Source organism: Salvelinus alpinus, chromosome 2 (assembly GCF_045679555.1).
Source record: "Salvelinus alpinus chromosome 2, SLU_Salpinus.1, whole genome shotgun sequence".
NCBI classification, from domain to species: Eukaryota; Metazoa; Chordata; class Actinopteri; order Salmoniformes; family Salmonidae; genus Salvelinus; species Salvelinus alpinus.
Window position 1 is genome coordinate 43,411,456 of NC_092087.1, and position 23,051 is coordinate 43,434,506.

Consider the following 23,051-nt stretch of genomic DNA (forward strand, 5'->3'; position numbering starts at 1 on the left):
GCAATCCCTTAACCCTTAAGTCATAATGAAATAGGGCTGGGAAACAATGACCACTGCTAATTCAGAGCTGTATTTGGTTAAAAGAAAATCGGACTGATATTCCCTTTCACCCATCCAGGATTTACTGTAATCATAACGCCAGTTAAACCATGAAGGGTAATAGGCCCATGTGTGTGATGTTGTGTAAATACATCACTATTGGTTGGTAACAGTAAGAAATTTTCATGTTTTGTTTTTTTACTTCGCCATAACGTATTCACAGTGAAGTTCTCATGACCAGAACTGCCTCAAAGCTATTAGTTTAGCAGTTTCCGGAAGGATCCTTTTTGTACAAGGATGTTTGCGCAGTTCAGTTTGTTTCGACATAAGAGCTAGTCTCAATTGCACAGGAAGTCTTTGGTCACAGTTGCTGAAATCGGAAACGGTTTCAACAGAAGAGTTAAACCTGGCATGCTATACTAGCTAGGACTTGACATCATACACTGTTTTTGGAGGAGTTTTAAAGGATTTCCTGAACATCTCATCTGAAGGTAGAAGTCACACGTGGATTCTGGAGGTGAGTACATAAAGTATTATGGTTGTTGGAGGAAGGCGTATGTCATGTCGGGTTAATTTGCATTGGAATTTCTTCAAAAGGTTAGGTATTACACTAATGACTACAATTCTTTAAACACATTTGTGATGACATGGTTTCAGCAATGAAAACACCAGCATCTACTTTTACTGATGTCTGCAAATCTCCACTTTTTTAAAATGGACATTTGAATTGTGAGTAGTTAGTTTGATCTGCATTTTTAAAATGTATTCTGATTAGTGTAATGTGTAACCTCAAACCAGATCCTGGGCATTAAGCCGGAGCAGTTGAAAGTCGTGAGGCAATGCGGATGTCTAGAGAGACTGTTCTGTGTGACACTCTCTGGGGTGTTGTTGACACTGGAAACAGGAAATTATTCATCATACAGTGTTTAAAATGGGGGGGGGTATTTGCAAACCTATTGTTTGCATAACTTACATGTAATTGAAAACCCCACTGTTTATTAGTTGGTGCATTTAATGTAAATGTGTATTCACCTTAGCTTTTGTGAATATCGTGTCTAATCTTGGCCTTGAGTTAAATTATTTTTCAGATAACATTTGTGCGTTTAGTTATGCATTAGTTACATAACTGGGACTGTCGGCTTAAACATCTTAGTGCCTAAACATGTGTGGTGCCTTCACAATAAGTAATTGTGTTGTGTAAAAGATGCAAAGAGCATATGGTAACTGGAAGCCTTTTAATTCCAGCAAGGTTTAAGGATTAACAACCTACCGTCTGTGTGGTGATCTAGGAAGAACCATGTCTGACAAGAAATCAAGAAAAGTGAAAATGGGGTCATCACGAAGACGCCCTCGGAATCAAGATGAAAATGAGACTAAGAACGATGAGTCCGAAATGTCGTCAGGGCAAAGGAAAGGAGATGGGGCTGATTCGGTTTCATTAACCATACAAACAGACCTTTTCTCATCGAAAGGCTTATATTCAAAAACACCACAATTCATGGAAGATGTTAATCCATCACTAAATGACCTCGCAGAGTCACAGCTGTCTCAACCTGGAAACCCAGATCTTCTGCAATCACCTGACACCGCAGGGAAGAGGAAGAAAATGGGGTCTACTCGTAGGAATAAAGGCAACCGAGAAGAGACATACTTTGGGGAGAAACAACATGACGAAACTGGAGACACCGAAACATCCTTAGAACTTCAGGCATCCGTTGTGGAATTTGAGTCCCACAGCAACACTGAAGGGCTCCTGGGACCAAACAAGATTGAAATGGACACTGAGAGCAGAAGTCAACGTGAGTTTTTGTTTGCTTCTAACACACCCGACCAATCAGATGACCGATGTAAAGAGGAAGTTGTGGAGGTTACTGAACCTAGTAGTGAAGCTGTGGCTAGTTATAGCAGTGAAATGCTTCAAGATACTCCTCGACCCGACTCACTCCCCCATCTGTCTTTTGACCTTGCATTGCAAGCTGTTCACGGATTCACTGCTGAACCCAAAGCAGAGGACTGGAAGAAACAGGAAGAGGAGAGGCAGGAACGTGAGCATGCTGAGGCGGAGCCCTCCACATTAAACAGCTCTAGGCATTCATCAGATCAATTCCTTGAGTCAGATGCTTCAACCATCACAGAAGATTTTGAGTCATTCAATAACACAATAGTCCTCCAAAGTGGAGAAGGTGAAGAGGAACTTCAACCTGCTCTAAATGAGTCCAAAGTCCAAGATGATTTTAACTCTATTGGACCAGGCAATCAGGAAGCATTGCACCAAAGAGATGAAGCAGAGGACCTTGTTGATCTGATAGTTGAAGAAAATATAGTACTGGCATATAGACCTCATTTTAGACAACTAGACAATGTAGAAAGCTATCAACCTGAGCGACGTGAGGATATTATCTCCTTTTTAAAATCAACCCCCTCAGACAGCTTTTTGGGTCATGACGAACGTGCTCACACAGGATCCAACTTTCCAGGGAGAAGAAAGATGGGTTCCTCGCGCAGGGTGGAAGAACATGGAGAGAGTAAGATACGTAAATATCGGTATCTTTATGGTGAGGGTGAAGAGGTCATCATGGGAAAAGAACAAGTGTGTGGCATCGAAGAGACTGAGTGTGAAATGTCTATGGAGCCTAAAGGCAGCGCCAGTGGAGACGAGAAGGAAGGCGAGCTGATGGGAAAGGAGAATTTACAAACAGAGGAAGACACAGAAAACATAGAAGAGATAGGAGAGCAGTTAGAGTGGGACATGGGAACAGTGGAAGGATTCGGTGTTAAAACATTGGAAAAGTCTCTGTTATTGGAACCGGAGCATAGAGCAGATGATGAGAAAGGAGAAGATGTTCTGATTGAACCAACCCCTTTTGACCATGTCATCTATTCATTTGGTATTGAGGATCAATTGTATAACAAAGACAACAGAGCCACTGTATTTATAGAAACTGAGAGCAACAGTGAAGCAAGCATGGCCCACATAGTTGACCCATTGTTCCAGTCCAACACTGAAGACCTCCAATCAGGAGACCCTTTTCTCAGCGAGGAGGAAGTTTATACGTTGCTTGGGAATGATTCTGAAGTGAGTGACAGCAGCCAAATAGTATATAATCATGCTCTTACAATAGATTCAGATGTCATCTTGAGCACTGAGCCCAATATCTCTCCTAGTCAACTCATCCATACTCCATGTGTGGAAATCACTAACCCCTTTCTCATTCTCAACCCACTATTACTGCAGAGTATTCAAGGGAATGAGGAGGATGCAAACACTGACTCCAATACCACAAACGGACTGGACACATCAGTCATTTTACTCAGCAAGGGGGAAGTTAGTGATCACGTGCTGCTTGTAAATGAAGTGGGTGTTGGCAGCCAAGTGACGTATGATGGAGCAACTCTCACAACAGAGCCCTGCCAAATAGATGAGCCTTTGAGCACTGATCCTAATATCTCTGCTAGTCAACTCGTCCAAGCTTCATACTCGGATGAAAGCACCAACTCCTTTCTCAAACCACCCTTACTGCAGAGGGTTCAGGACCAAGGTGATAATGCAGCAAACACAGACTCCAATCAGAGTTCCTCTCCAAGCAGGAGGAGAAAGATGGGGTCGACTCGCAGGCATCCTGCACAAAGAGAAGAGGGCACAGAGGAAAAACAAGAAGAAATAAAAAAAGCTGAGGTGTTAGAAGACAAGGGAGAGGACATGGAGTTTGAAATGTTGATGAAATCAAAGGATGGAGCTGGTAAAGAGAAGAACGAAGGAGACAAAAGAGATGAGTATGTCCTGACTGACCTCAGCTGTTCTGTCAGTACTTTAAATCAAAAGGGAAGAATGGATGGTAACGAAATAGAAAGTAAGAGACAGTCAATCATAAATGATGAATCCATGGCAACACAACTCATTCTTCAAAGTGAATCCGAGTTGACTGATAGTAGCCAAACTCTTCACAACCCTGATTTTCCCACTGTAGAGTCCTACCCGTCCAATGACACAATGAACTCAAATCCTTATGTCTCTGGTTTGCAACACGAAGAAACATCATTGGAGGTAACACTCTGTGAATCAAGAGAAAGCACCGACTCCCCTCCAGATCCCCCCTCGCTGCAGAGTTCTCTTGGTCCGAAAGAAACGGCAGGCGCCCCACGGAGGAAAAGGAAGATGGGTTCCACTCGCAGGACTCCTCGAGATAGACAAGGAGAGGAGAGAACAGAGGGAAAGGAGGATGAGAAAGAAAAAGACACAGAGGTTCTAGAAGATGTAGGCGCGGTCATGATAGCAGTAGAAATTGAGTCTAGCATAAAGCCTGAGCTTGAGGAAATTCTAGAAACGGTGACAGTGGAGCAGGTGACAGAGACCATAGTAGTAGAAGGAGAATCTGCCTTAGAAAGGACTGAGCTTGTAGAAGTTAAAGTTAGAGAGGCGGAGGAGGTAGAAGTGAAAATAGCCGCTGAGAGCGAAAGCAACCAAACTCCCTGTGGTTTAGCAGCCCAAGAGTCAGGTGATATGGTTTGTATAGATTCTCATCGACTCACCCAAACTGCTTACATGGAACAACGTCTTTCAACACCAAGCCCCAGTCTTCCTTCGAAATTATCTCTCTCTCTGAGTTCCCAATCTCACAAGGATGTTAATCAATCCAAAGCTACAGGGAAGAGAAGAAAGATGGGCTCTACCCGTCGGACACCAGGTGGACTCCACTCAGAGGAAGAAAAGCAGGAGACAGGAGAAAAGGTAACAGGGGAAGAGGTTAGAGAGGAAGCCATTGGAGATCCGGACGTGTGCAGGGCTAAAGCTGTCAGTCTGGAGGACCAACAGGAGAGGAAGAGCACAGAGAAGGAGACAATATTCATAGAGGTACTGTGGCATTCCTTACAAATGATTCTCATAGCATGCTTGAAAAATGTTATAATAAAGAAAAGATAATTGTCACAACTAGGAATTTGATGTGTTTATTGGTAGGCTCATTGGATTTATTTTTTAACCTGGTTAAGAACAAATTCTTATTTACAATGACGGCCTATAGTGGGTTAACTGCCTGGTTTAGGGGCAGAATGACAGATTTTTACCTTGTCCGCTCGGGGATTCTATCCAGCAACGTTTCGGTTGCTAATGTTTTTTTTTTTTTTATATACTAGGAAATTGTTCATAGGCTGTAAGTCTGACCTTGGCACTAACCTTTCAAAATACAGTGCCTTCAGAAAGCATTTATACCCCTTGACTTTTTCCACATGTTGTTAAAGCCTGAATTAAAAATTGATTAAATAGGTATTTTTTTTCCTCCATCTACAGGCTAGACACCATAATGACAAAGTGAAAACATGTTTTAGGATTTTTGGGGGGGAAAATAGAAAATGAAATACAGAAATATCTAATTTACATAAGTATTCACACCCCTGAGTCAATACATTTTAGAATCACTTTTGGCAATGATTACAGCTGTGATTCTTTCTGGTTACTGACCAGACCGCTCGCAGGACTTGCAGCGCGTCAAGCCTCACAAATAGAACCAAGTTCTATATTAGCGCCTGGCTACGAAGACGCGCATGAGCAGTGTGGTGATTGAATAACATGTGTACATTTATATTGCAGTGCACACGTTGCAAAATAAATGTACACATACTTGTTATTCAATCACCGCACCCACACTGCTCGCGCGCGTCTGCGTAGCCAGGCGCTAATATAGAACTTGGTTCTATTTGCGAGGCTTGACGCGCTGAAAGTCCTGCCTCTCCCATCTCCTCATCGATTTTTAGGAGCATTTACCCACCTGGGTGATTGAAATATGAACTGAGGTCCACAGGCCAGTTGGTGGTGGTAATGCACCTTAAAGTTGGTCGCCAACCATCATATAAAGTCCACTGAAATGTGTCTTCCACATTTAACACAACCCCTCTGAAGAAGCCTAAAGGAGGAGAGATTACTAGAAACGAACTCTGCTTACCATTTTATCTGTAGAATAATTGTCGGAGTAGAGAACCTTTTGCATTTCAGGTAAAATAACAACCCAATGTTTATCCCAGGACAAATTAGCTAGCAACAGCAAGCTAGCTAGCTAAATTGCAATAAATGTTTAATGCTTTTTGACCGGTCCCCAAATTAATATAGTTGGTTCAGAGTTCGTTTTGATATTTCAACCTGCGTGTCCTGATCGCGTTTGGTGTGGGTGGACAAATCAACATGTGTGCGATGGCACACGCAGACGTTCTGGTCAGCATGAGCTTTGCACACCTGGATTGTACAATATTTGCACATTATTCTTTTAAAAATTCTTCATGCTCTGTCAAGTTGGTTGTTGATCATTGCAAGACAGCCATTTTCAAGTCTTGCCATTAGATTTTCAAGCCAATTTAAGTCAACTTTAACTACGCCACTCAGTAACATTTCAATGTCGTCTCGGTAAGAAACTCCAGTGTATGTTTGGCCTTGTGTTTTAGGTTATTGTCCGGCTGAAAAGTGAATTTGTCTCCAAGTGTCTGTTGGAAAGCAGACTGAACCAGGTTTTCCCTCTAGGGTTTTGCTTGTGCTTAGCTCTATTCCATTTATTTTTATCCTAAAGAAACCTCCTTAGTCCTTTCCGATGACAAGTATACCCATAACATGATGCAACCACCACCATGCTTGAAAATATGAAGAGTAGTAGTCAGTGATGTTGTGTTTGATTTGTCCCAAACATTCCGCTTTGTATTCAGGACATAAAGAAATGATTTTATCACAGTTTTACTTTAGTGCCTTATTGGAATATTTTTTATTCTGTACAGTCTTCCTTCTTTTCACTCTGTCATATAGGTTAGTATTGTGCAGTAACTACAATGTCGAACTTCGCATCTTCTGAGTCCGTACGGGAGTTGCAGCGATGGGTCAAGAAAAATGCTTTCCATAACAAAGGGGTTGAATAGTTAATGATTCAAGACACTTCAGCTTTTCATTTTTTATTAATCAGTGAACATTTCTAAAAAAACATAATTCAACTTTCACATTATGGAGTATTGTGTCTAAGCCAGTGACACAATAGCACAGGAGTGGAAGAAACAGGAAGAGAGGAGGCAGTAAAATGAGCATGCTGAGTCCTTCACATTTCCCAGCTCTGGGTGTTTGTCAGATCAATTCTTTGAGTCAGATGCTTCAACTATCACAGAGGATTTTGAGTCATTCAATAACACAATAGTCCTCCAAGGTGAAGAGAAACTTCAACCTGCTCTATTTTAAATTCAGGGTGTAACACAAAGTCTGGAAAAAGTTGAGGGCTGCGAATACTTTCTGAAGGCACGTATGTTAAACGTCTAATTTGTTGCATTTAAATGTTTTACAAACTGTGTGTACCAGAGAGTATGTAGGATATTGAACACACAACAGTATCACACATTTCATGTTGAAGAGATGAGCATATCCTTGTATTTCTGAGAGATAACGTTTTCTACTTGTCTAAGGTTCTTCCCTCAAGCACTGCTTTGAGTGGAGGGGGGTCTGAACAAGTGGCTGCAGCTCCACTGCCAGGCCATGGGAATAAAAGAGGTCAAGAAAAGGCAGAGCGTGTGGAGAAGAGCCCGGTCACCAGAGAGAAGAAGAAACAGACATCTGGTAAGAATTGAATGGCAGCAGTGAGGGGGTACACAGGGTTATAAGGTTAGTCTTGAGGACGTGAATTGACCTGGTAGTCATTTACTGGAGATGCATTGTTGAGGCGCTTTGCTCCACTTGACTTTGAGTGAGATCAGAGAAGTGATCGTGACTGTAATAGACCAGTCTCTCTGATCCTCCGCCTCCAGGTACCTTAGGAAGCAATGGCTCTAGATCAAACCCCTACAACGTGGTGATGGTTGGAAACAGCAGTGTGGGCAAAACCTCCTTCATGAAGCGCTTCCAAAGTGGCGAGTTCTGTATGGACCACTATGCTACCATTGGTGAGTATCGTTATCCTATTTGTATGTTTGGCACCATGCCCTTCCAGATCGTGTGAAGAAACAAACACCCTGGTACAATGTTACTGTGCTGCTCATTCATGTCTGGTTTCATGTTTGTTTGTATCTGTTCTGAGCAGGTATTGATACCTGTATACAGCCTGTGACAGTGGATGGCAGCCCAGTGACTTTACAGTTATGGGATACTGCAGGTCAAGAAAGGTGACTCTCTTAGCCCTAAGTTCATCACAGTTGGTCATTGTACATCATGCATCGATACAGAATCTGTTCCTCTTCTTATTTGAACCCATCGTGTGTGTTTTATTTGTCAGTATATAATTACATTCATATTAGGCTATTGTAACATCTTATGATTTACTGTCTTCCCCAGGTATCACAGTATCACCAGGCAGGTGTTCCACAGAGCCCAGGGTCTAGTGCTGATGTATGACATCACTTCCTCTCAGAGCTTCTGTGACATCCGCTACTGGGTCAACTGTGTTCAGGTAGGGGGCATTTAAATCATGCCTTTCATTTTATAACCAAAGAACAACTATGTAACAACACAATTGTTTGCAGGATTCACTGTTTTTCCATTGGTATCTATTGTACTGTCATTAACTTTGTAATTTGTAGGAGGGGGCCCCAGATGACGTCATTGTTATACTCCTTGGGAACAAGGCCGATTGTGCTAATCTAGAACGAGAGGTTCAGACTCATGAAGGGGAAAACCTGGCAACGGTATGTTAATGTTACTGTAACTTGAACAGACAGAATTTGGGCAACTGGGCTGTAGAATTAACATGTGGTAAGGGATGTGTTCTAAATGGGTATTTTACAGTTTTGTAGCTGGTGCTGAAATTGAGGTGTGTACTAAAGCAGGATTTAAATAATTCATCATAAGTACAATACTATTATTGATGTCACTCTTACAGGGGTACGGCATGCTCTTTATGGAGTGTAGTGCTGCCACAGGTGACAATGTGACTCTGTCTATGGAAACGCTGGCAAGGTAAGACATGCAGACTGGTCTTTAACGTAGAAGCTGTTGTTGGTATGTGTAGTGTGGATTTGGCTGTTGTCTCTTTTGCGTGTTGTCATCTTCTGCTTGTGGGAAATGACTCTCTGTGAATAGTCGAGCATTGATTTGGTGTGCGTTGCTTCAAGGACGCTAAAGCAGTTGGGAGAGGAGACACGACAAGAAGAGGGAAGCTTGGTGTTGCAGAAAGAACCCCCGAAGAAGAAATCAGGCTGCTGCTGATCAAGGTGGAGAAGACTGTGAGATGTACCAATCTGCAGCACAGTCGCACGCACACGCGCGCACACACATTTGTGCCTCATACGCCCTTGTGATTGTATTTTATTTCTAAATGTAATATTTCTAAATGTAATATATCAAATGCGTTGAACAAATCATGTAGTAATAGTGATGTGACACTTGAAATGATCCTCCCTTTGGTACTTCCTTTAATTACTGTTTATGGCGGGGGAAATATAAAATCTTTGAGGTATACGTTCATACCAACACTATTCATTTATATTAGATACTTATATATCATAATTGTAGGGTTTCTATTTGCATGAAAAATATCAAGCTATGCAGCTTATAAATGCCTAATAAATTCATAATACATTCAACTGCCTCCGTAGTTAGTCATATTGACAGAAAATATTACTATTGAACTATTACTGTGAGTTCCAGGAGCTGCCACACTCTTCTGATCCGTTCCGATCTTACTGATAGCTGCTGTTACATCACAGTATCACATTGTATCTCATCACTATATAGACTAGAAGACAGAGACGTTCAGAGTGTGATTTCATCGATTGTCATTTGTTGCCTTGTCCGTCCTGTGGGTTCCAGAGCCACATTAGGACCAGTACCATCAGGCTGAGGAACACAGCAAACACAATGAAGAAGACCTCTGCTGCCCACTGGCTGCGCTGCACACCTGTCACCACCAGGGGGAGCTCTGAGGGGATCATGTTGGTCAGGTTCAACATGTAGCCCAGCGTCCAGCCAATGTCTGTGTCTGCCACCTGATAGACACAGATGATGTGTATATATAAACATATACTGTATCACAAGAGGTTGGTGCCACCTTCATTGGGGAGGACGGGCTCGTGGTAATGGCTGGGGTGGAATGGTATTGATGCCATTCTATTTACTCCGTTCCAGCCATTTATTTTGAGCCGTCCTCCCCTCAGCAGCCTCCACTGTCCTGTGTGTATGTATATGATAGACACACAGCTTCATTAGGGCAGCACATCTATTAATATTGACTGCCGCACAAGAATATTGAGTATTCTGTGGTGTAACTTCATTCATTTTGTGTCCTGAAGTTAAATCTTTCAATAGGATGTTGACGTTTTTACATATGCTGTATAGTTGAACACACCTGTCTCTGGAAGTATATGTTTCCCCAGGTCTGGTTGAACTTGTAGCCGTCTAGTAGTACTGTCATTATGTAGTTGGCTGAGGCACAGTAATCACGAAGGTACTTGTCTTTTACAGCATACTCTTTCTTGAGCTGCCAAAAAAGGTATTAAGCAGGTTGCAGCAATATTGGGAATTAGATCATTACGAGGTAATAGGCTACTGTGGATTGATGTCTGTGCTAAAAAGAATGACATGTTATGTATGCTCATACTCAATGTCCATTCACAATCACCTGTTTAGCATGTGGTTGAGTATGATTCGATGAGTCTGTGTACTGGTATACAGTTTTAAGGAAGTGTACTGGCAATGGGAAAGGTCAGCAGAGGTCTCAATATCTCACCGAGTTCCAGGTCCTTTTGCAGAAAGTGTCTATAGTGGTGGTAGCCTGAGACAGAGAGGACTGAGGAGCCAGACCAAGGAAGTCAAAGGTGTAATAGTATGCTGAGAAAGCCTGGGGAAAGGAAACAGAATGATGGTGGCGATACACACTGAGTGTACAAAACATTAGGAACACCTTCCTAATAATGAGTGGCACCCCCTTTTGCCCTCAGAACAGCGTCAATTCGTCAGGGCATGGACTCGACAAGGCGTCGAAGGCATTCCACAGCGCTCCAATGGCTCCCACAGTTGTCAAGTTGGCTGCATGTCCTTTGGGTGATAGACTATTCTTGATACACTCGGTAAACAACCCAGCAGGGTTACAGTTCTTGACACAGTCAAACCGGTGTGCCTGGTACGTACTAGCATACCCCTTTTTAAAGGCACTTAAATATTTTTTGTGTTGTCTATTCACCCTCTGAATGACACACATACACAGCTGTCTTAAATCCTTCTTTAAGCTGTCTCTTCCCCTTCATTTGCACTGATTTGAAGTGGATTTAACAAGTGACATCAATAAGGGATCATAGCTTTCACCTCGATTCACCTGGTCTGTTGTGGAAAGTGCAGGCGTTCCTAATATTTTGTACACTGTATATACTGTTAGACATCTTTCAAATACTTGGAGTGTTCGATTGAGCCTGCCTGGAGTGCCAGTTGAGTGGGGTTTGCATAGATATGGGATGAATACTCACAAAGAAGTTTCCACTGACAGGGGGCTGGTAGACCCCGTTGAAGCCACAGTCAGGGGCCAGGGAGCAGGCATCCAGGTTCGTGATGTTCTTTATCTGGTTGAGACACTGACGTGGCTCACTGGTCCCTGTGAAGGTGACCACTGAGGCTGGGTCAAAGGTCACAGGTCTGGCCACACAGGGGGAGTCATAGAGGTCACCCAGAGTCAGGGTTAGGTTGTCACCCAGGTGGTAGCAGGGGTGGTTGACTGGGCGGGTAGACCCACTCATCTGGTAGAGGAGGAAGTTTTCTTGATTCGTACAAGAACTTACCTATGGCAGCCATGAAATGCTTCTGACTCAACTGAGACAGTCAGTCAAACTGCTTTAGGGCAATTCTTCACTGAATTGGCCAAAATAAATGTATGATCTGTCTTAAAGAAGGCCTGGGTAAGGCCGAAATGTCACATACTGTATATCCCAACTTTAATTAATTATTATTATTAAATTATTTTGGATCCATATTTCAAAGGTATGCCAAACATCCTTTTCCCAAATTACCTTTCTTTGGATTTAATTTCAGGAAGATCCAAAACATCATATCTTTGTTTGTTCATTATCTTTCTTTAGAACACTACCGCCTGTTTGCTTTTTCTTCCTGAAAACTGGTTTTATACAATATCTACATGAATGGGGAGTTTATCTGGTATTAGTATCAGCATTTCGCTACACTTGCAATAACATCTGCTAAACATGTGTATGTGAACAATAAAATGTGATTTGATTTACCCGAAACCATTCTGCAATTTATTCAAGTTTCATCGAACTGGTGACCAGACGGCTACTTACCTTGAGAAGATGAACCTGTAGCTGTCTCATGGTCTGCTCCTTGCCATAGCACAGGTAGCTGTGTGTGTACACCTCATATTGGTAACCATAGAGCTTGGGTCCCAGGGCGGAGGCAGGGTCCCGTACAGGCTGGCTGGGGGTAAAGGCTATCTGGGTGGAAGAGCCTCCCATATCTAGGGCACCCCAGATCTTCCTTCCTTTAGGACGCACCCATCCTCCCTCAAAGCCGTGCTGCTTAGGAGAAGTACAAATACTGTGTGTTAGCAATAGTTTTAAACTGCAGACCTGCAATTCACCAATATAACAGGTTATTACAGTGGTAACAAATGGTACTCCTACTGTATATCCACAAACATCTGTTAATTTGTCCCAAACAAGCTTGATACCATTGTCTGAGTAGACAGAGCCTCTGTAGTTGGAATACGTCAGTCAAGGTTAACACTTTGACTCAACCTCATAGATGGAGAAGCCGCTGCCCAAGGAATGGTTTGGGGGTCAACATTGCAGACAGAAATGCCATGAATAGAAATTACATGATTCCTTAGAATCAGAGGCATGTTTTTGTTCTACATAATTTCTTTCTGTACGTTGGCCAATGTCTGTCCTTCTGCTGAACGCTAACCACAATAACAATTTGCCACAATAATGGAATTTGCGGTTCGCCTTTAAAATAAGTCCTTAATTGAAAGTGTAGGCTAGAATAACGCTAAACAAAGTTGGAATGTTACATCATTTTAAATTAAATACAATAATTAATTCGTTTGCCAACAAACTGTTGAAACCACACTGTGGCTGTATTGGGGTGGGGTTTTGTACTGTGTATTTAAATACTGTATTCTCAACATCTCATTCTAATATTTCTACTACTATTGCATTTTTTGCTGCACTGTTTATACACAATGCATATTTATTTATCTACTGGATTCTTGAGATAGCTCACTCTATATCTACAATATGAATGAGTGCAATGCCCTCATATCCAATGTTTCAGTACCACTCCCTCAGAATCATATAAACTCAGCAAAAAAAGAAATGTCCTCTCACTGTCAAGTGTTTATTTTCAGCAAACTTAACATGTGTAAATATTTGTATGAACATAACACGATTCAACAACTGAGACATAAACTGAACAAGTTCCACAGACATGTGACTAACAGAAATGGAATCATGTGTCCCTGAACAAAGGGGGGTCAAAATCAAAAGTAACAGTCAGTATCTGGTGTGGCCACCAGCTGCATTAAGTACTGCAGTGCATCTCCTCCTCTTGGACTGCACCAGATTTGCCAGTTCTTGCTGTGAGACGTTACCCCCCTCTTCCACCAAGGCACCTGCAAATTCCCAGACATTTCTGGGGAGAATGGCCCTAGCCCTCACCCTCCGATCCAACAGGTCCCAGACGTGCTCAATGGGATTGAGACCCGGGCTCTTCGCTGGCCATGGCAGAACACTGACATTCCTGTCTTGCAGGAAATCACGCACAGAACGAGCAGTATGGCTGGTGGCATTGTCATGCTGGAGGGTCATGTCAGGATGAGCCTGCAGGAAGGGTACCACATGAGGGAGGAGGATGTCTTCCCTGTAACGCACAGCGTTGAGATTGCCTGCAATGACAACAAGTTCTGTCCGATGATGCTGTAACACACCGCCCCAGACCATGACGGACCCTCCACCTCCAAATCAATCCCACTCCAGAGTACAGGCCTCAGTGTAACGCTCATTCCTTCGACGATAAAAGCGAATCCAACCATCACCCCTGGTGAGACAAAACCGCAACTCGTCTGTGAAGGGCACTTTTTGTCAGTCCTGTCTGGTCCAGCGACGGTGGATTTGTGCCCATAGGCGATGTTGTTGCCGGTAATGTCTGGTGAGGACCTGCCTTACAACAGGCCTACAAGCCCTCAGTCCAGCCTCGCTAAGCCTATTGCGGACAGTCTGAGCACTGATGGAGGGATTGTGCGTTCCTGGTGTAACTCGGGCAGTTGTTGTTGCCATCCTGTCCCGCAGGTGTGATGTTCAGATGTACTGATCCTGTGCAGGTGTTGTTACACGTGGTCTGCCACAGCGAGGACGATCAGCTGTCCGTCCTGTCTTTCTGTATCTCTGTCTTAGGCGTCTCACAGTACGGACATGGCAATTTATTGCCCTGGCCACATCTGCAGTCCTCATGCCTTCTTGCAGCATGCCTAAGGCACGTTCACGCAGATGAGCAGGGACCCTGGGCATCTTTCTTTTGGTGTTTTTCAGATTCAGTAGAAAGGCCTCTTTTTAGTGTCCTTAGTTTTCATAACTGTGACCTTAATTGCCTACCTTCTGTAAGCTGTTAGTGTCTTAACGACTGTTCCACAGGTGCATGTTCATTAATTGTTTATGGTTAATTGAACAAGCATGGGAAACAGTGTTTAAGTACTTTACACCACTGCCTATTCTATAGGCCCTATACACACCTTGATGAAGCCCTCTTGTAGATAGTTGGTGGTGATCCATCCGTAAGCCCCTTCCTCCATCCCAGAGAGAATCCGTGCCCCCCGAAAGTCAAAGGGATACCCCTGGATCACCTTGGTTACCTGCTCCAAAACCTGATCAGACTGGGGTTGATTCTGTAGCCTGAGGAGAGGACAATATTTAGTCACTCTTGCAGGACACTGGAAGTCAATTTCAGAAATGCTTCTTTGTTATAAAAAAACACGTTTTGCAGCCTGAAAGAGCACACAGTACCCAGTCATACTGTACATGAGGTTAAATAGTCACCACATAGATAAGTGGGATGTTTTCCTCAACCTGGTCTCAGAGCATTTCATATTATTCTGTACGTAAATCCAAGACACACTATTTAGTACCATATGTTAAGCTTCGGGGTGGTTGGTCGGGGTGGTTGGTCGGGGTGGTGGATGGGTGGGTGTATAACTTGAATATCTACCAACCCTGGATAGCAATCCAAATGTTGAGAATTCAAATCTCATCAGACAACTTTAGCATTTTTAGCAACATTTCAACTACTTAATACTTTTTAGCTAATTTGCGACTATTTAGCATGTTAGCTAACACTTCTCCTAACCCTAACATTAACCCTTTTAGCTAACCCTTCACCTAACCCTAACCATTTTAGCTAACCCTTCACCTAACCCTAACCTTTACCATTTTAGCTAAGCCTTCCCCTAACTCTAAACTTAAACCGTTAACCTAACTCCTAAACGTAACCCTAACCTTAACCCTAACCCCTAGCCCTGCAAACGTTGACCACCTAGCTAGAATTCGTAAAATATATTACGTTTTGCAAATTCATAACGTATTGTAGGTTCTGCAAATTTGTAACATATCATACAAATGGGTGATGGACATCCACAAATTAATACATACCATACGAAATGTAACATATCATACTAAATGGAGTGTTCTGGAATTACGCACAGAATAATACGAAATGCTCTGAGACCAGGTTGTTTTACTAGAGTATTCATTCATAAAGTATGATTATTGGGATGTGGTAAATGGAAATTATTACATCTATCAAGATAAAACAGTGCAGTCTTGACTTACTGCAAGAGTCGCATGCCAGCGGTAGCACCAAGGTACACAGGAGTTTCCCTCAGCTGGTTGGCAGGGATGACTGCCAGTGCACTGTCCAGGCACTTCCTCAGACTGAGCCCTGCAGCAGGGGGGTCCTGGGCATAGCTAGAGATACCATTTCCTATGGAAGAGCAGGGGACAGGTGTGAGACACTAAAGGCATATACTGTATGTTTTGATATGACAACCATTACTGAGTGATACATTATGATTTGTCTTGGCCTTGAGATCAAGCTGCCATCAAAATAGGTATAAGATGGCTGAGGGGCATATTCTAACTTCTAAAGTACTGTTCCCCAGGCGCCGAAGACGTGGATGTCGATTATGGCAGCCTCCCGCACCTCTCTGATTCACATTTCAATTGAATGCATTCAACTGACTAGGTATTTCCTTTCCCTTTCTAGGGGCGAATCCTAACTATTCTTCCATTGACATCAACTATTGTTGCCAAATTCTCTAGAAATCCCAGATGAGTAACTCCAGGTTGGGGGATCACTGGAATTGTGCAACACTAACGTCAATACATGACAAAGTGAAAATTTGAGTTTTGTGGAGGTTAGGATTTACCCCTAAGAATGAGTAAAATAATAGAGTAGTAGTAATGGTTGACAGACAGCCCTTGGCACTGACCATCAACATCACAGACCAGCATCTGTGACACCACCCCAGTGTTGTTTTCTTTGTTGCCAGGCCAACGGTACATGTAGAGAGAAGTGTGTGTGGATCCAGCGTCAAACACCATCCCATACTGAAGGACACAGACAGAGAAGTCAAATACCATTCCATATTGGGGAATCCTGTTCTATGGGAGAGCCTGTGTGTTTGATACAGAGAGGGATACATAGAGGGAGAGAGCTAAACTATGATTAACATTGTCCTTACTGGGAGAATTGTGGTTTTTTTAAACATTTTTGAGTTCAGACCCTTAGTGATGATAGGAATTGTATTTGTACACTCCCCTTTTGATGTTGAATACCGTCCCATATTGGTAGCTTTACAGGGGCCCTGTCGTATCCCATGAGGTACACTACCGTTCAGAAGTTTGGGGCCACTTAGAAATGTCCTTGTTATTGAAAGAAAAGCATATTTTTAATGGAATATCTACATAGGCGTACAGAGGCCCATTATCAGCAACCATCACTCCTGTGTTCCAATGGCACGTTGTGTTACCTAATCCAAGTTTATCATTTTAAAAGGCTAATTGTTCATTAGAAAACCCTTTTGCAATTATGTTAGCACAGCTGAAAACTGTTTTTCTGATTATAGAAGCAATAAAACTGGCCTTCTTTAGACTAGTTGAGTATCTGGAGCATCAGCATTTGTGTGTTAGATTACAGGCTCAAAATGACCAGAAACAAATAACTTTCTTCTGAAACTCGTCAGCCTATTCTTGTTCTGAAAAAGGAAGGCTATTCCATGCGAGCAATTGCCAAGAAACTGAAAATCTGGTACAGCGCCATTTACTACTCCCTTCACAGAACAGCGCAAACTGGCTCTAACCAGAATAGAAAGAGGAGTGGGAGGCCCCGGTGCACAACTGAGCAAGAGCACAAGTACATTAGTGTCTAGTTTGAGAAACAGATGCCTCACAAGTCCTCAGCAAAACACCAGTCTCAACGTCAACAGTGAAGAGGTGACGACAGGATGCTGGCCTTCTATGCAGAGTTCCTCTGTCCAGTGTCTGTGTTCTTTTGTCCATCTTAATCTTTTATTTTTATTGGCCAGTCTGAGATATGGCTTTTTCTTTGCAACTCTGCCTAGAAGGCCAGCATCCCGGAGTCGCCTCTTCACTGTTGATGTTGAGACTGGTGTTTTACTGGTACTATTTAATGAAGCTGCCAGTTGAGGACTTGTGAGGCGTCTGTTTCTCAAACTAGACACTCTAATGTACTTGTCCTCTTGCTCAGTTGTGCACCAGGGCATCCCACTCTTTCTATTCTGGTTAGAGCCAGTTTGCGCTATTCAGTGAAGGGAGTCGTAAACAGCGTTGTACAAGATCTTCAGTTTCTTGGCAATTTCTCGAATGGAATAGCCTTCATTTCTCAGCACAAGAATAGACTGACGAGTTTCAGAAGAAAGTTATTTGTTTCTGGCCATTTTGAGCCTGTAATCGAACCTACAAATGCTGATGCTCCAGATACTCAACTAGTCTAAAGAAGGCCAGATGTATTGCTTCTATAATCAGCAAAACAGTTTTCAGCTGTGCTAACATAATTGCAAAAGGGTTTGCTAATAATCAATTAGCCTTTTAAAATGCTAAACTTGGATTAGCTAACACAACGTGCCATTGGAACACAGAAGTGATAGTTGCTGATAATGGGCCTCTGTACGCCTATGTAGATATTCCATAAAGAATCTGCCGTTTCCAGCTACAATAGTCATTTACAACATTAACAATGTCTACACTGTATTTCTGATCAATTTGATGTTATTTTAATGGACAAAAAAAATAAAATCTTTCAAAGACATTTCTAAGTGACCCCAAACTTTTGAACGGTAGTGTATGTACTTTATAAAATAACATTGAAATCTGAGATATGATGAAAGCAATGTGATATCTAGAAGGGACAAGGGTGGAATTGGGAGGGAAAATGTTGGAACGGAGTTCCCAAAGTTAAAGGATTTCGACATGTAAAACGTTTTTGTAAAAGCTTTTTAAGGTGAATTCCGGAATTTTACATGGGTGATTTCCCATAGTGAATTTCCCTCAATTCTGCCCCTGATAAGGGTTGTCAAGTGAAGTAAATTACAGTAGTCACATCACAGAAAACAGTTGTAATTTCTCATCACCTGCATGCGATGGGGGAGATCCACTGAGTGGTGCTGAACTAATGTGAGGATTAGAGCGATGACGGCCATGCATCCCATCGCTACCACCATCACAGCCATTGCTGCCTGTTTCACCATTGACATCTTCATTCCAAATACACCTGTAAACCAACTCTTCCTGACACACGCACACACAAGCACGCACACACAACAAAGCAAATTACACGTTGGTGTTATTTTTATTGCCACCAATGCAGAAGATAACAGATAACATCCATTTCACCATTGACATCTTCGAACACACCTGTAAGCCTACTCTCCCTTACACACATACACACAGAGAGAGCCAATGTCACCCTAATAGACAATTTGTTTATTGCCAATCAACCTTTGATTATCAAAAACAAATTACACCAGAGTTGTTTCATGCCATCAATGTGAACATTGTAGAGTTCATGTATTTCTTCGTTAATAGACAAGATGGATACATAGTGAATCATAAAAGCATTCCTATCTAATCTTACATGTCTGCTTTGTCTTTTCTGATTCTCATCAGAGGGTCACGGACATATATGTTACCACAGGAATTGTGAGTTTATTTTCTTTATGCTACTTGTCTCCTCTGCCACTGTATCCTCTTCTTCAAGGGGTAAAGAAATGACAAAGCCTGCCGCACAATATCTCGTCTTAAAATGCTGTCTGCACATGCAAACCTCATATCACATAACAGTACAGTATTTGTCTTGGTTTACTGCATATTGCTTTTATAGATATAGATGTTAAAATGATGCCTTGCGTACTGAACAGATAATGCTGCCTTTAAAATAATCATGAAAGACAAATAGGAGCAGTGGCTGACTAGTAGTCAACCATTAACAGAGAAAATACTTGAACTCTATTAAAACAAGCGATGACGATAGATGTTTTCCACTTAATCCTCCATGGTTCAACATGGTCAAAACAACTGGACTTACCGACAAGGAAGTTTCTTTGTGATCTCTTCTCCCTGACCCCAAGGTCAAACTAGAACCATATGTGTTATCTTAGAAATGTTCTAATTTGATTAAATGTACAGTCTGGTAAGATCTTACACTGACCAGAGCATAGGCGTTCCACCTTTCTCTTGTGCTCTCACTCACACACTCTATCTCTCCCATTCACTTGCTCTCTCTCTCTCTCTCTCTCTCTCGGTCTCTGTTTCCGTCTCTCTCACCTCTCCTTAATAAACTCACATTCTCCCTCCTCCCAAGCTCTGATGTAAAGTTCAATTCGTCATCTTTATTCCTCACGTGGTAGGCTGAACTGTAATGTTAAAGCTCTCACAACTACTCACAAATGATATTACATTGATCATGTGGACCTTTGAAGGGTGTGATGTCTCATGTTTGGCCATTCAACACGTATTGAAATTACATTTGCATGCAAAGTTGCAAAGTTGGTTGGGCCTCTTTGATGTCGCGTAAGTTAATACATTGCTATGTTTTAATTTATAAAGCCCATTTACAAAAGTCCCACTGTACCTGACATCATTACTAAACTGTAGACATACTGTATGAGTTACCACAACCGGTCACAGGGATAGCTAACTCTGGAAATTCCTTTGGTCTCTACTGAGTTAGGTACAGTAAATCAGCTTTTAATTTATTGCGCCTTATTTTTGGAACAATCTTCAACACTTTCTTAAAGTGTATGTTTTGGTGCCTCTAAGGGCAATTCAGAAAGCTGATTGAGGACCTTATTACGGATGACTGTGTTTGTTTTCTATGACCGTGTTTTTCTTTCTGCTTGCATTTTGTATTGTGATTTCTGAATTGTATGTAATTGATGTAATTCAAGGCTGTAAAAGAGATCTTGGTCTCAGTATGACTCCCTGATGAAACAAAGGTTCAGTAAAATAAAATAAATACAGGGAAGGACAGTGGTTCCAAAAACGGTATCTTATCTTCACTATCCCACTGAAACCAGGCCCTACCCTCAGGATCACTACATTCCTAAATAACTCAATAACTAAATTCAATTTGTAAGTTTATAAATACACACACAATATTTGTATGTAACTTTAAATAGACTCAATTAATTTACTGTAGTACCATAGTTTGTGCAGTTACTCAATAGAGTGGGGTTCCATGGGAAAGGTTCATCACATTATATTATTTGTTGATCGTGTGCTTTCCAGAGCATTGCATGTTTTGTTTCAGGAGTGAGTGTAACGAATGAAAGTGTTTCTGAGCCAAGGACATTGACAGCCTTCATGGATCACACAACAAACTGTGATAGAAGAAGCACAGACAGCACACTGTTGTGTGCAATGACAGAATGAGTTATTTGTAGCCACTAGCTCCTGTACACTGATAATACTTATATAAGTATTATTCAAGGAGGTACTCTAAGACATATATACTTCTACTGAGAATTTGATGTGTCACAGACAGGGCCCTTCAGTTCCCATACCAATGTTAAAATGTGTCATTCAATTTACATTGATAAACACTCCTATACTGTAAGTGATATAGAGATATACACTATCTAAACAAAAGTATGTGGACAACCCTTCAAATTAGTGGATTTGGCTATTTCACCAACACCCGTTGCCAACAAGTGTATAAAACCGAGCACACAGCCATGCAATCTCCATAGACAAACATTGGCAGTAGAATGGCCTTACTGAAGAGCTCAGTGACTTTCAACATGGCACAGTCATAGGATGCCACATTTCCAACAAGTCAGTTCGTCAGATTTCTGCCCTGCTAGAGCTACCCCGGTCAACTGTAAGTGCTGTTATTGTGAAGTGGAAACATTTAGGAGCAACAATGGCTCAGCCGCAAAGTGGTAGGCCACACAAGCTCACAGAACAGGACCGCTAAGGGCTGAAGCCTGTAGTGAGTAAAAATCATTTGTCCTTGGTTGCACTTAACGCTACAGCATACAATTTGTCCTTGGTTGCACTTAACGCTACAGCATACAATGACATTCTAGACGATTCTGTGCTTCCAACTTTGTGGCAACAGTTTGGGGAAAGCCCTTTCCGGTTTCAGCATGACAATGTCCCCGTGCACAAAGTGAGGTCCATACAGAAATGGTTTGTCGAGATCGGTGTGGAAGAACTTGACCTGCATGCACAGAGCCATGACATCAACCCCCATCGAACACCTTTGGAATGAATTGGAATGCCGAATTCGAGCAAGGCCTAACCGCCCAACATCAGTGCTCGACCTCACTAATGCTCTTGTGGCTGAATGGAAGCAAGTCCCCGCAGCAATGTTCCAACATCTAGTGGAAAGCCTTCCCAGAAGAGTGGAGACTGTTATATTAGCAAAGTGGGGACCAACTCTGTATTAATGCCCATGATTTTGGAATGAGATGTTCAACGAGCAGATGTCCACATACTTTTGGTTATGTAGTGTATCAACGTTAGATAACTTCCTCTAGCAGTTGCTGCATTTTTCCACATCTCCATGGCAATGACCCTCTGGACTCCGAGCACCTGTGTGAGCAACCTCTCATATGTCTTTTCTCCACACTCACTATGGCACCATGACTAGTCCCCTACAAAGGCTTACCTCTGTCCTGTGCCTCCCACACAAAGACTGCAGCCCGTCACAGTCAATTATGAATTTACGTTCTGCATTGATAACGGTTAGGTGTGAATAAAAACGACCAATAATTACAGATCAGTCTCTGTTTACAGAATACCGGTGCTTCATTCAATTGTTCAGAATCACAAAAACATGGTAATTGCACACGCATGCACACAGGCATTCATGCACATGTACACACACACAAACACACAGTCAAACACGCCAAGTTGCTTTATAGATGGAGCGATCGGTTACACATCTTTTTGTTGTTGTGATTCCTTTTTTCATTAGATAACCATTTAAATACTTAACTATTTGCACTTAATCTTTATCAATCACCAAATCTCAGGACATTACCTGAAGCTGCATGGAACATTACCACTAAAGTTCCACAGAACTAGGGTTGGGAAAGTTACCAGATTTTTGCAACCTTACATGACAGAACATTACTAGGCTACTGGAGGCTAGTGATGTCGACTCCAAAATAATTCATTCCATTCTACCACTGAAGTACCACAGAATATTACCAGATTCATGATGACAGACTAATACAACTGAAGTAGGATAGAGCAATGATTTTCCTCTCTTTTTGAAGAAAGCATTGAGCAACGCTTCCAGTCTTTGGTTCCACGGAAGCTCAATGGGACACGGCTTTGCTGAAACTAAGAAAAAAGAGAAATTGCCACGTCCACGTGCATCACATGTTCGTCAAGTTGACCAAACATTGTGTTTAACATGAATAAAGACACAAGCATACTGTTTGATATTTGTGGATAAAATGTCACATATAGCACTGGATTCAGGGTAGGCTTATGTCTCTGTATCATCTTAATAGTTTTGCATGAACTATTAATTGATTGATTCT

At 42.1% G+C, this 23,051-nt stretch overlaps 2 protein-coding genes across 5 annotated transcripts; one reads left to right on the forward strand and one right to left on the reverse strand.

Moving 5' to 3' along the window:
• Positions 1-401: 401 nt before the first annotated feature.
• Positions 402-9,573, forward strand: LOC139562356 (uncharacterized). 4 transcript variants are annotated; one of them, XM_071380060.1, is made up of 10 exons: positions 417-556; positions 1,285-3,115; positions 3,275-4,891; positions 7,465-7,615; positions 7,804-7,938; positions 8,076-8,157; positions 8,327-8,441; positions 8,572-8,676; positions 8,871-8,947; positions 9,103-9,573. In XM_071380060.1, exons 2-10 carry the CDS (start codon positions 1,337-1,339, stop codon positions 9,194-9,196), a joined length of 4,155 nt encoding a protein of 1,384 aa, XP_071236161.1. In that variant the 5' UTR covers positions 417-556; positions 1,285-1,336; the 3' UTR covers positions 9,197-9,573. The 4 variants fall into 4 exon arrangements, with proteins under 4 accessions (XP_071236151.1, XP_071236161.1, XP_071236134.1 ...); XM_071380050.1 differs by having other exon boundaries at positions 402-556; positions 1,329-4,891; XM_071380033.1 differs by having other exon boundaries at positions 1,285-4,891.
• On the reverse strand, positions 9,312-19,722 carry LOC139562376 (ectonucleoside triphosphate diphosphohydrolase 8-like). The gene is made up of 10 exons (XM_071380069.1): positions 19,583-19,722; positions 18,630-18,786; positions 16,470-16,587; positions 15,811-15,961; positions 14,718-14,877; positions 12,274-12,504; positions 11,449-11,715; positions 10,716-10,826; positions 10,335-10,466; positions 9,312-9,975 (listed from the first exon to the last, which is right to left on the reverse strand). The coding sequence occupies exons 2-10, from the start codon at positions 18,756-18,758 to the stop codon at positions 9,766-9,768; spliced, it is 1,509 nt and encodes a 502-aa protein (XP_071236170.1). The 5' UTR covers positions 18,759-18,786; positions 19,583-19,722; the 3' UTR covers positions 9,312-9,765.
• Positions 19,723-23,051: the final 3,329 nt, after the last annotated feature.